We start from the raw sequence: 13,437 nt of genomic DNA on the forward strand, positions 1-13,437 counted from the left end.
TCAGACTTGGATGAAGTAAGAAAAGTTTTTGCTTGCACACAGAAATGTCTGTAACTGTGTCGCTGGGACTTTCTAGTGCCTCTCCCACTTCGAAGTAATGACTTTAAAATGGTTCTGCAAGTTGTGCCAGAGATTTGCTGTAGCTTTTTACTAATAACCATTTACCGTGAAAAAATCATCATCCAAGCCTGCTCAGGAAAAGCTTGAAGCAGTATTCTCTAAGATTTCATTTTCGCAGAAATCAACCCCCTCCAAATGTCTCTGAACATCTGCAGTCTCTGGTCTAATTAGTTTGTCCTTGTAGTTACGCATGCCAGAAGCCATGGAGGTAGCAGTAGAGAGAGTACCTTTCTTTCACTTCCAGTGTTATTTCCACTGCTACCTAATCAGTGAAGACAAGGAGAAAGCAACCTGATATACCAGATATTCCACCATGAATAGAGCTAGACCAAACTAGGCAAATGTAATATTTTAGATAATATTAATAATAGAATATATAATATTTTTTAAATAATCTGTACATTGAGGCAGCATATTAGAGAGAGAAATTGGAAAGCAGGAAAGCTGAAGTTAAAGGGTCTGTGATCTGCATTCATGAAAGGTATTCATTTGAGAAGGCAACATTCAATATGGACTTTTACAATATGCACACACACTTAAATTTTTTGTCCCAAAAATCATGAAGGCCAACAAGAGAGATTTATGTCAACAAAAATATTCTAAGGCGTGATAATTTACTAACAGTTTAACATCTGTTTATGTAACAACACTTCAGGAAAAAATCCAGTTTTCTAGCCATTAAATATAAAGAACGACTCTACCAGTTGGAAAGTAATATAAGGGATGACAGAAGGACAGCAAAGATGGATCTCCTTTCTTCAGATTTGAACAAGTAGGGTAAATTTGTATCCTCCTCCAAGTCTTCAAAAATGCTTAGGACAAATTTGAAGTCTTCAAGCCCTACCAGATTGTGGTTAAATCCTGTTCCTACAAGGAAACTGTTGGAGTGAAGTTCCTTGAACACAGGGTATTTATTCAGGGATAAATGAGCTTTGAGTAATTATTGTTTTTTAAATCACTGCAATGTTCATGAATTCAACCTTATTCAACTCAACCAGTGTGTGCCATAATTTTTACTTAGTTCATCATTATGTAAAATAGTGGTTTTCCATTATGTGATATGTTGAATTTTTCCATCTAATTTGCTTTCTTTTATGCTTTGATTAAGTATTTCCACAACTCTACTTCCACATGTTGCGGCAGAGAAGAAGGGTGCTTCATGGAGAAGTGATTGTGGAAAAGGACGATTGAATCAAGCTGTGCAACCATGGTGCTTTCAGTGGAAAGGAAAAGAAGAGAGGGTAAAAACCCAAAACTTCCTCTGATTTTTCTGAGTCCAAGTTTTAAAACATGGAACAAGAATAAACAACTGTGCCTGTGCCTGTGGACTGTATTATTTTTGCAATTAATATATTTTGAGACCTACCTTTTCATCCTCAGATTCACTTCAGTTTTTAATTGTTAATTTTTTCAAATAAATATTTTATTATTTTCAATAGGTTGATGAGTAGCTTTAAGAATTAGAATAGTTGGCTACTGTGCCTTCTGTTCTGAAAGTTCTGTTATGACCTGTAGTCATTACTAAGGACAGAAGAAGAGTTGATAAGTTCTACTGAAAGTGAGTCTTCTGGAAATCAGAGTGTAAATTAGGTAGTGATGTTTTTCATAGACTAGGTGAATTGAATGGTATTTAAGCTTTATATTAAGTAATACCTTTCCACTTATAAGTACTGTAGCACATTGTTTAACATTTTTTGAATTACAGTATCACATACAGAATTCCAGAAGGACTTTTGAAAAGAGTGGAATTCTTGATTGTCAGTGCAAATTTAGACCTCCCTGTATTTTCATTTGTAACTTTAAAGATACTTAGGGTAATAGATATAATATTAACTGGTTAAAATTTGTGCTGAGGAGAAGATAGGATGTGCCTACCTTTCTCTAATCAGTGACTGGAATGGGACTCCTTTGCAGAGTAAAGCTGATTGTCAGCATGTTTCCTATTCTACATTTAAATTATATATACAGAAAAATCAGTATTGCATTGAAAATCTGTAGCTATGGTGAGATATTTGACTTCTTTTCAATAGCTCGGTGGGATAAAATATATTTTAAATAGCACCTAAAAATATAAATTGTGCTTTTATTCATCCCATTGGGCAATTTTAATTGCTCCCTCCCCATTAATTGTCTATACTGTGTTGACCTAATTCTATTTCATGTCTTCAATAATCTACAGGTAGGATCTACAGTATATTGGTAGAAGTTACAGATGATATTACACTATATGATACTTGAGTGGGAGAGGTCCAACAAATTAGAAGATTTTGATCTAAGAGTCTAGCAGATGCAGAGAAAAGGTGATGCATTTGAGGAAACTTGGATACTTAGTGAGAGAGAGAAGATCGAAATGTAGTAATGTGGTAAGAAGCCTTGAAAATGTAGGCAGCAAACCTGTCTTGTTTCTGGCTTCACTGATGTCAAAAGAAGTGTATACATATGTGGGAGAGCTGCATCAGGCAGCTGTAAATCAGAATACTTGTGGTTGCTGAGGTAATTTCTGGAGTACAGTCTTATATTTTGGCTGCCTCAGGGATGAAGTATTGGATAATCTTCTGAAAGCTCAGAGAACAATAACAAAACTCGTTGAAGTGAGAAAGAAGTCGGAAAGATTGAGTTGCTAATATGTGTAATTCTTTGTTCTATGATAAATACATGGAAGAGCTTTTCTAAGTATGGATGTAGCTATGATGAATTTGGAACAAGGTAAAGAACCGATGAATATCAGAAGAAAGATCCTACTGATGAGATCAATTACAGAATGACACAGTAGTGCTTATCAATGCATGCAGTGTCTTGGAAGGGTTTCAGTTAAAGTTGGCAAGAGATTGAACTACATATTTGAATAGGCAGTTTCCATTTTTAGCTTCAATGATACAGCTTTTTTGAAATTTGTAGATATGCCAGAATAAGGTGTATCAAGTAATTTAATAAAAAAGCAAGGATTTGCTATATCCCTAACTTTTAAATTCCATGTTGTGACTTGGATTGTGATATTTATGTATGTCTTCATTACACGTAAATGAGTTTCCTTTTATGTGACAGGTGGATAGTGGATTTGAGACAGAACAGTTGTATTTCTTTAAATTTTAAAAGGTGTAATATTTATATTCCTTAAATTTCACACAAGGTGCTCTAATTTAACTTATTACTTCTGTTTTATATGCAGCTAAAGTTATTAAAAGTTTAAAATATAAATTACATTTACAACACTGAATCACAAAATGGTTGTGTTACATGTGTTCAGACTATCAGTTGCATGTGTCCAACATTCTTTCAGTACTGTTTTATAAACTATGAGGAACTATAGTGGCAGTTTTGGGAAATATATCTCCATTAGCAAGTGGAATAGTGTGATGAAATATGAAAAACTAAGATTAGATTAAGTTCTGTGTCTCTTTTTACTGTCAGGGCAGCTCACTGAAGACCACAGCTATCAATTAATTGAAAATGCATTGGATACTTAATGGTGTGATTTTGAAATCCTTGATCAGATGAATGTATCCTGTAGATAGTATTCTTTCTAAAAGGAATACTTGCACTATAAAAGTGTATTATATTTGTTTGCATTGTGGCCTAAGGATATTATCATATGTTAATCAAGGACCTATTTTTATATCCTTTTGTACATATGAAATGAAAAAAAAAAAACCCACACTGTTTGCTACAATCTTGGGTTGCACTTCCATAAAGTAACAATGTACAAGGTAATGATACAATTTCAAACTAGATTTACAGCTACAAAATAGTCTTGCTAAGTAATGACTTAATAAAAGCAAAACTAAAAATTACTTACAGTATCACATTCAATGCTTAATTGACCAGAGAGATTGCCATGTAGATTAGTTTACATGGCATTTACCTAAAAAAAGTAAGCAACATGTTCTTTTCTTCCTCCTGTTTTTTTACTGAAACCCTTCACTGAAGCCTCCTTTTCACAGAATCAGTAAGGTTGGAAAAGACCTCTAAGGTCACCAAGTCCAACCTTTGACTGAACACCACCACATCAACTAGATTATAGCACTAAGTGCCATGTCCAGCTGCTTCTTGAATGCTTCCAGTGATGGTGACTCCACCACCTCCCTGGGGAGCCAGTTCCAATGCCTGACCAGCCTTTCCATGGAGAAATTCTTCCTGATGTCCAACCTGAACCTCCCCTGACACAACTTGACGCTTTTTCCTCTTGTCTGGTTGCTATTCTGTTAACATATCTTCTGCAATGTAGTGAGAATTGCAGGTAAAATCTTCTTACTATTGACTTCAGATGAGGTAGGATTTTATCCTAGGTAGCTATATTTAAATTTCAACATACCATCTTGAAACATTTAATTAACCTGTTAAATGGACATTAAAACTTAAGTATGATTTTCATATGGTGCTCTCTTTCCAACTTCTTTTTTACATCTGTCTTTTTTGTCTTCCTCTCTGCAATATTCCTAGTTTTCTACAGCATTTAAATCCTCTTGCTTATGTAAGATTAGGAATGTATTCAAACATCAGCATCTCTAATGTTTTCATGTAGTCTTTTACAAATTGTCCTTATAAAGATATTTTCTTACTTGTTCTATATAGGCCTTCTGAAATGAATTCATATAGAGCATGGCTTTATGAAACTTTTTGACTAGCAATACGTAGAAATAGGGAGATTCCTTTTAATCAGGTGACTTTTCCTGCTATTGGTAGAAACAGAAACCATCTTTTGTATAAACTCTACCTAAAAGCAGTTGGATTTCTTGAGGTTCTCCCCAGCACTCACATACTGTGAAAAGCTGTTTTGGGACAGATTGGGTTGTTTCACAGCCCAGAATGTTTGCAGGTCAGATCCCAGTTTCATGGCATGGGCAGCAGCAAGGAAGATGGTGCTGAGGTATTGCATCTTCTGCATTATCTGGCGAGGGGTCACTGAGGCCATGGTGAGCAGTAGTTGACAGATGTAATTTCTCCCACCCTGCGGGATGTGAGATGAGAGGAAGCTCAGTGTGCTGTCATTGCCACCTGCTGAGGGAGCCCAGGGGATCAGCCAGGAGGATCTCTGTGCACAAAGGGTGTGTTATAGAGAGGGCTTTCTCACTCCACTCAGCTATGGTTTGCTATCTATTATTAGCCTACATGTCTTGAGATATACAGATCTGCCAGGATGGGCATGGCACACCAATCTCAACAGTGCAGTTCAACATAAACTGCCTTGGAGAAATGGTGCAGGGTGCTGTTTCTCATTCCCATTGAACATAACATTTAGCCAGGTTCATGTTCATGGATAGATTGCAAGTCTAGTTAACAGGGAGATGCATGGAGACCTTTTCTGTGACCAGACTGAAATATGTACATTTTAAATCTAGGTCTAGCTACTGCTTTGATTGTGGTACTCTCAGTCTTCACAGAAGCTGACTTCAGTGGATATTTGGATATGTATATGGTTACTGAATAAACCAGAGTGAAACCAATTCACAATTGTTATAATAATTTATAATTTTATATTAGTTTAAATGATATTAACAGTTTTTGAATCGAGCTCTTGCTTAATCTGCCTTAGAAAGAAAAAAGAAAGGAAAGTTAATACAAATAAATGTTCTGCACTAGGCAGTAGGGCTTCATAAATCAAAAATTTCAGGCAGGCAAACTGGCTGCATTTCATAAAGGATGTTTTAAGTGGTTTTTTTTGAACAAAAAAGGTGAAAGCTTTTCTGAAAATCAAAGTTTATTTAATAATGTATATTTTAAAATGTGCTGTGACTTACTGTATTATTTATTACCAGTTTACAATTTAAATTCATGCTGAACCTGCAGTTTTTATAGATGATTAACTGTATCCCATTCTGTGGGATACATTCTGTGTTTGTTTCAATGGCTGTTTAAAAAACAAACTTCCCATTTTTCTGCAGAGCTCTGTGTTCTTTTTCTCAAGTGAGTTGCAGTACTGTTACTGCCTGCAATGCTTTGCCAGGCTGCTGAAGTGGCAGGTTTCAGTTTGCCAAGGGCAGCTCCATGAGCTTGCTTCCAGGAGGGCACAGCTCCACAGTGGGTGGCACTCTCGGGTCGGTGTCAGGCACCGCTGTGCCACCGGTGCTGTTCTGGGGTCTCAAGCACCTTCAGGACTGCTGGTTCTGCAGATGTCCCCAGCTGATTCATCCCTATGACTTCCCAGATGGAGAGAACTCTTAGGTCAGAAAAGCAAATCTGACAAGTGAACGGAGAGCTGTCCTGAGAGAACTGTGGAGAACTGAATGTTGGGTGACTCCAGCCCTCTCTAGGAAGTTGCTGTCAATTTCACGCCTGCAGCTGGTAGTGGCTGGGTGATGTACAGTAATTTCTGTGTCATGTTGTACCACCTGAAACATGTCCTTTCATTCATACTCTTCTGCCTCTGTGTTCGGTCTTGAATGTATTTGAATGTCCTTTCAGTTTATGGCTTTGTAAAAGTGTAAGTGCAGAAAAAATTATCTAAGTGTATAGAATGTATATGTATAGAATTGTATTTGAAGTTTCTTAATAATGTAAATGCACTGCAACTGCTTATTATTGTTATTTCTTCTAAAATGCATTATCGTTATAAGTTTACATGGACAGGAAAGCAACACAATATGATACTTCTAATAACTTATTTATTTGCAAAAATTATAATTTTTTTTGATCTATAGATTCAGATATTTGTTTTGGTGACTGTTAATACTGTAGCACTGTAGAAATTAATCATCAATTAAAAGATGTATTTTAAACTTTGTTCTAGTTGATTTTTTAAATTTTTTTTTTTAGCATGTAGAAGTCAGTTCATATAAGCATTCAGCATATTAGACCAGACGAGTATCTGTTTACAAATAATATGTTTTTTTATTTAGAATTATTTCACAAATTAATCTTGAGGTCCCCGTAACAAATTAATCTTAAGGACTCCTAAATACTCTTACCCAGACAGCCTTTTCATCTTTCTTAAAATATATTCCATAAAAACCAAGTAGGTTTGAGTAGTAATAATATTGGTTTATCAAAGAAGAGCAGAAAACACAGGGCATTCAAGACAATGCCAATATGTATGAAAAAAATGCATTACAGTGATCCTGAAATAGATGTTCCAGTAGTAGATGTTTCAGTGTTTTGGAACAGGACTTTTTTGTGGTATTAACCTTTGAGAGGGGTGGAGACAGAGAACATCCTCTGTCTGTCATTTGCTATGTGACTAACAATGACATTGCAGCTAGGAGGATTTTGTTGCCACAACAGTATGAGAAAGCAGTTTGTGAGCATTCACACCTACTTCTTTTGAATTAGGAATCAAGTGGCTTTAACCCCAAGGAGCTTAACTGCATATAAAGCTTAAATCCTGTTAGTCAGATGTATTATGATGGAGATGTAGATCTCCTAATCTGGAAGTCACAGAAATGGTCTTCTGATCTAAATTTACAGGACAGGATTTACGTGTCCTGGCCCTCTACCAAGGTTAAGCCATTCAGATTTCTATGGAAGCTGGTGGAAGAATATCCACTGATCTCAACAGGGGTGTGATGGGACGTAGGCACTCGTGTGTTCTGTTCTGTGTAGTTCTGGATTTACCAGGGAAAGAGTGAGCTGTAGCCTTCCTGTTAGTACTGTCTGGGAGAGAGCCTGTGTTATGGTGCATTAGCTGTTGCATGGTGGCACACTTCCTCCCAGCTTTGCAGGGTGCCCAGCACTGCTCCCTGCGGAACGCTCCAGAGCACCTGGAAATCTCCAGTAGTACACCACTATTGCATTATACTGATTTGAATTCAGCAGAGTTGTAGAAACTCCCTCACATATCTACATAAATGTCTTTAATTTCTGAAATTAATGTAGGCCCAGTGAGATATCCTATTAAAAATAGGCAGGGTAGATCATCCCTCACAGCTGCTTGGACATTCCTAACTTGAAATGATGCCGTCACTGAACAACTTTGATTTTCATATATAATCTCTTAGTGGTTTGTGCTCATACCACATTTATAAGATGTCACTTTGCCTGCCCTGAAGTGGCTGTTCCAGATTTGATAGAACAAATTGCAAATGACAAGCAAGAAAAGACTCAAATGGGTGTCCTGCTCCACACACCAAGCACCCTCCTGTGCTCGGAAGAGAATCCCAAATCCTGGGTGTGTAGTAACATTTGCATGCCTTTTAATTTATCATGTATGAAGCTGAATAGTATAATATAGACCTTCAACTCATGAAGAAAGAAAACAAATTTTGTTACCAAAGCCATTACATTACAAGTGAACTACATTTTATTCTCTAAATTAAGTCTGGGAAGAATATTAAGATTGAGACTCATTCAGTGACAAAACAGAGGCAGTATTTGGGTTCTTGCAGCCGACACTTGTTGCCAACAGAAAGCAAGTATTTAAATTCTGTTTTCATTTAAAGTGAGGTGATATTATTGAGAATAAAAAAAAATTGAATTCTTGCCAGAAAGAGTCTTTTTACAGTGATCATCTCTGACCAGGGCTCAATTAATTTAACTTTTCAATCTCTACATTATATCCAGCCAACCCTTAACAAAAGAGTTTTGTCTCTAGAAAAAAACAAACCTGAAAACAATTCCTCTAAATGTTCTTAACTAGAAAATGTCTTTAGACTTCATGAGATGTAAACATTTTTGAACATTTTCATATGCTTGAGAAATGTTTCTTTAAATAATTTGAAGATTTAGTATTTATTTGTTTATTTATTTATTTTGTTCTCTGTTCTTACTATAATAATAGAATGCTTGAAAAGGTGTTGGAAATGTAGAGAACAATGTCCATATACCAAATATGCTGGTATTGGATCTTTAAAAAGATAATCATAGCTCAGGGTTACCAGAAAGAAAGCAGAGGCACAAACTAAATGGAAATGGAAAGAGTAGCTTAAATGGAAAGAGTAGCTGAAATACCACAGCTGCATGTTCAGCTCCATTTGATCCATAGGCAGTGTCCACTGCTGTCTATCATAAACGTCACTGTGTTCATACTTGCTACAGAAGTTTTTTGATTTTTTAAAATCAATAGACATAAGTAGTTCCTGGTGGTAGAAATGTGTCACTGTTATGTGCAACTTGAGTCAGAATAAAGAAATAGTATTTCCATTTTGCAACCCTTTTAAATGTAAAGATTGTCTAAAGAGCCATATTAGGCAGTGTTGCCATCATATTTTTATTTTGCCATAAAACCAAATATAAGCTACTTTTTAGATTATTATTTTCCCACAATTTATTTGCTGTGTAAAAATAAGTCTATGGTCTTGATGATTTTCTCAGTTGTGAGGGTCCTGCTATTTTACAGGTCAACAGTAGTCTGCAACTGGAAGAACACTTCATTGTGATATTCTTAAATTGGTGCGATAGCTTCAGTCTTTAGGAATAACTTTATCCTCCCAAAAATTGCAGGATGAAGATAAAATATTCTATACTATTATCTTCTGTGAATGTTCTTGCCTCCTAAAAATGTCTATTATGTGTGTATAGGTCTGTGTGGTTTGTTTACTTGTTTTTTTTTTTTTTTGTTTCCACCTGTATAGTTACTTAAAAACTAATTACACCCTTGCCTACTGAATAGGAAGTCAGTGGACTGTGGTGGTCTCAGATAGGAGAGTTCCTTGAGCTTATGGCAAGTCTGTAGTAAACTGGTCATTAGCTTCAACTCAGCTGTTTTTTTTGTGGAGAGATACAATGACTTCAGCTTCTGTCTGAAGTGAGCATTATACTTCAGAATATCTTTCTGAAGGCATTCAATGTTTAAACATGGTTCTCTTTTGTTCTGCTTCCTTCTGATCTGTGCAGGATGCTGACAGAGAGGGAACAATCATGACGTCTCCTATAAATAATGTCAGGTTGTTGTTCTCTTTTCACTCCCCTGGCTCATTTGAACACTTGCTACAATCCTTGAGCTGTTAGACAGCACTAAATTGGAGGTAACTCAATCACTTTCCTCTGGTCTGTAAAGCATTCAGGGTTAGACTATGCAGAGGGCAGAAAGCCAGCAGAGAACAATGGAACTAACACTGTGTACTGGGTGAAGACGGAGTCGCTTTAGCCATGTGCTATGTGTAGTATGTAGGATGTATGTTTAGGGAACTGAAAAGGAGAATGTGTTTCTGAGTCACTAACTCCTGGAAGGCTGCTGTGCTTGTGACTGGAACAAACTTGCTGTTTAGCCTTTGGTATCGAGAAGACACATGAGACGTGCTTCACTGATGAGAGGTACCATTTATATATCTGCTCTTGGTTTTAATTTCTGGGCACACTATGTGCCTGCAATTTGCATGGTTCTACATGTTAAAAGAATTAACACCTTCTGCCAGCTTTTTTAATGTAGTTTAATTCTGAGATGTCAAGACCTTCTTGGAAGAAATAACCTTGGACTGATCTGATTCCATCTTGAGAGCAGAAATGTTTCAAGGAGCAGAAGCAAATCTATTTAGGGTTTTGGGTGCCCTCCATAAATAGTTCTGGCAGCTCATTCAGTCCAGTCTCCCATCTTTCTGATGTCATCTTCTCCAGCATAATCTGTAGCTTCTAATTCTTTCTGCACTATGAAATCTCATTACACAAAATAAAATATGTATGAAAAGAGAAATAGGAGGTATGTGGGTAAGCCAGCATATTGAAAATCTGGGACCTCTCCTTCCTTACTGCAGTCTTTTGTGACAATTGTGGAAGGAATATCAGACCAACAATTTTGAGGAACAACAAAACTGTTGGTCACCAACAATGGTCTAAAAGTTTCCTGACTGAAACTGTTTGAGACGAGTCTGCTCAGGGATATGTTTCTTGTGCTTGTTGAGAATTTCAGTCACAAGCCCTTTTTCCCAATGCAATCTTTTTGCTTTAAGATGATTGTGTGTACTCCAGAGGTGATGCCTAAACCTTCAAGGTATCTAGTGCTAGTGCTAAAATTTCTACCTTTCAAAGGCTTTAACCTTTCTGTGACTCAGTTATACTCCCATTACAGGCCCATAGTGTCCCTCCAGTGATGATCTTTCTTCATTGTGTATTTCTTATTTTCCTGAGACTGATTATCTAAAAATATTCACAGCCCAAGCAGAATTACTTAGTATTTCCTCTGGTTAAGAAGATTATTACACTGTATTTGGTGATTGTAAACATGGAAGTTTTTTGATCAAGGCATGCTTAGTTTCAAAGCTGTGAGATATACAATAAATCTTAAATTGGAGGAAGGGGTTAAATTACTTTGTTATTTACTAGAATCCCTGAGACTAACAGGTGCATATTGGAAGAGATAATGAGACATGTTTAAAGTCAGCTGCAGACAAGCTATTATTTCACTATGTCTCTGAGAAACCATAGGTAGAGAATTACTTGTCTTATGATGATGGCCGCTGCCCTGACCACTAACCAGTGTCATCCTGTACAGCTCCTCTTCTGTGAGAAACTGAGAAATAATTACCATGGAACTACCCTGAGCTCTAAATAGCTGTTATTCTTTAGGTACACTTACCAAGAGGTTTCATCTGCAAATAATACCTCTTGAGAAAGTACGCAGGCAGGATGTGATAATTTACAAAAGTCCTTAAGAAATTGCAATTTGAAATGTCACAGCTGGATAGGTTTGCAGTTCACAGTAGGTTTGGAGATACAGATCCTGAGGCCAGATCCTTTGCTGCCATGCCTCAGTGGAATCGTGCTGACTTACACAATTTTCAAGACTTGGCTTTTAAAAGAGCTTTTCTAAAAATAGTTCAAAATTTGAATAGGTAGTACATATCAAATGGTGATGTTTTTCTTTTTAATTTAGAAGAATTTTAATTTATTTAACAAGTTCTTAAAATAAAGCTGGAAACAATGAGGGATTTTCTTCTGAACCAGTTTTAGAATAAGCATTTCTCTGAATAATAATATGAAAATACATTTTTGGCAGAAAATTGCATTATTTTCCTAGGAAATTCTTGGCTAGCGCAACCTCCAAGTCCTGAGGCTGTGGATGGGGGTATAGGGAGGAGGGTGAAAGAAGGTGCATGAAAAGCCACATTGCCTCCCCAGCTGTGAGCAGCCAATGGAAGCTCCCACACCGAAACAGCCGGGGAAGCAGAGTGGCCACAGGGAGCAAGAGATGCTTGTAACAGTGGTCATAAAATCTAGACAAAAGACTTCCTGAGTCTTCTGCCCATCAAACAAAACAAGGTAATGCTGCTGGAGGACGAGGGGGTAAAGGATTAATTAATCCCCAACTTGAAAGAATACAGTCTCATTTAATGAGATTTCATTGTCCTAATTTTACCTCATTCTGTTACTGACCAACTAATCTTTTGTTCTGAATTAATTTGTTTCCTTCCTATAAAAAGCAATGTGATGGAAACTTCTTTTATCTTTTCATGCATCTGTTCTCTTTCCTAGTGCTTTTGACTTGATATTTGGAGAACAGTGGCAGGAACTTGAACAGAGAACCACCTAACTCTTCTTTCTGTGTTTTTACTGCAAATCCCCAAAGGAGTGTTTGGCTTGTTCTGTGCATCACGAGATTAACCCTGATTCACCTTAGCTCTGTACTGAGAAAATTCTCTAGGGTCCATCTGAAACACCCCCACAGCCACTCCCCTGAAGCCTTTTGGTATCCCTGAAGTAGAGTTTCATTAGAATCCAGCTATTTGAGTTTCACCTCTGCCAAGGATTTGGCTTCAGACTCTGGTAGCTTCCAACACCTTCTGATGCAGGGGTGGACCTTTGAAAGGAACCAACCACTGCCGTGAATCTGGGCTCTTGCAGTACTTCATGCTTTCAGTCTGGAGTGTAGATAGAGTTAAAATAATCCCTGTTCTAACAGTTCACCCATCTCATTTTTACCACTATGCCCTCTGGTAAGGATGATTGACTGAAAGAACCATATTTTGTTCTCAGAAGCTTAGAAAGAGGCTTAACGCTGTGACAGACAAGAAACTGCCTAAGAAAATGAAGGATGAAGTGACAACAAGAAAGGTTGACAAAGAAGGAACATGGGACTTAACAACAGTGTACAGTAAAAACAAGCTAGTTCCAAAGTATAAATGCTGATCTTGGATGTCTGAGGTAAACAAAGAAGGTTTCCATGTTTCCCAGATTTTTTTTTTCTGAAACCTAAAGTGGACGAGATGGTCATTTGGTGGCAATTCATGTAGTGCCAAGAAAGTGCAGTTGCTGGTTTACAGCAAATGATATGTGGCCCTTTGTGTCTATAACCCCCATCATGTGTATTTCTCTTTTCTCTATCAGTTTAGGTTTTCTGAAGTGTATCTCTCTAGATCATTCTTTGGAAAGCTGAAAGAAATCAGTGACTCCCTCATTTCATTGTACTTGGCCTTACTTGGTTTAAGGCTATAGCAAATACAATTTTTCCTC

General features: G+C 37.0%; 1 protein-coding gene across 3 annotated transcripts in view; it reads left to right on the forward strand.

The window, feature by feature from the left end:
- The window catches only part of HACD1 (3-hydroxyacyl-CoA dehydratase 1), a 31,145-nt gene that overhangs the window by 11,568 nt on the left and 6,140 nt on the right, over positions 1 to 13,437 (forward strand). For 2 of the 3 annotated variants that reach the window (XM_053986001.1, XM_053986013.1), the window contains exon 7: positions 1,229 to 6,836. In XM_053986001.1, the coding sequence (XP_053841976.1) occupies positions 1,229 to 1,311 (83 nt within the window). In that variant the 3' untranslated portion in view covers positions 1,312 to 6,836. Of the gene's footprint in view, positions 1 to 1,228; positions 6,837 to 13,437 lie in introns of those variants that run through there. The other variant, XR_008438553.1, reaches the window with a different exon arrangement.

The sequence above is a fragment of the Vidua macroura genome, chromosome 1, assembly GCF_024509145.1.
Source record: "Vidua macroura isolate BioBank_ID:100142 chromosome 1, ASM2450914v1, whole genome shotgun sequence".
Classification (NCBI taxonomy): Eukaryota; Metazoa; Chordata; class Aves; order Passeriformes; family Viduidae; genus Vidua; species Vidua macroura.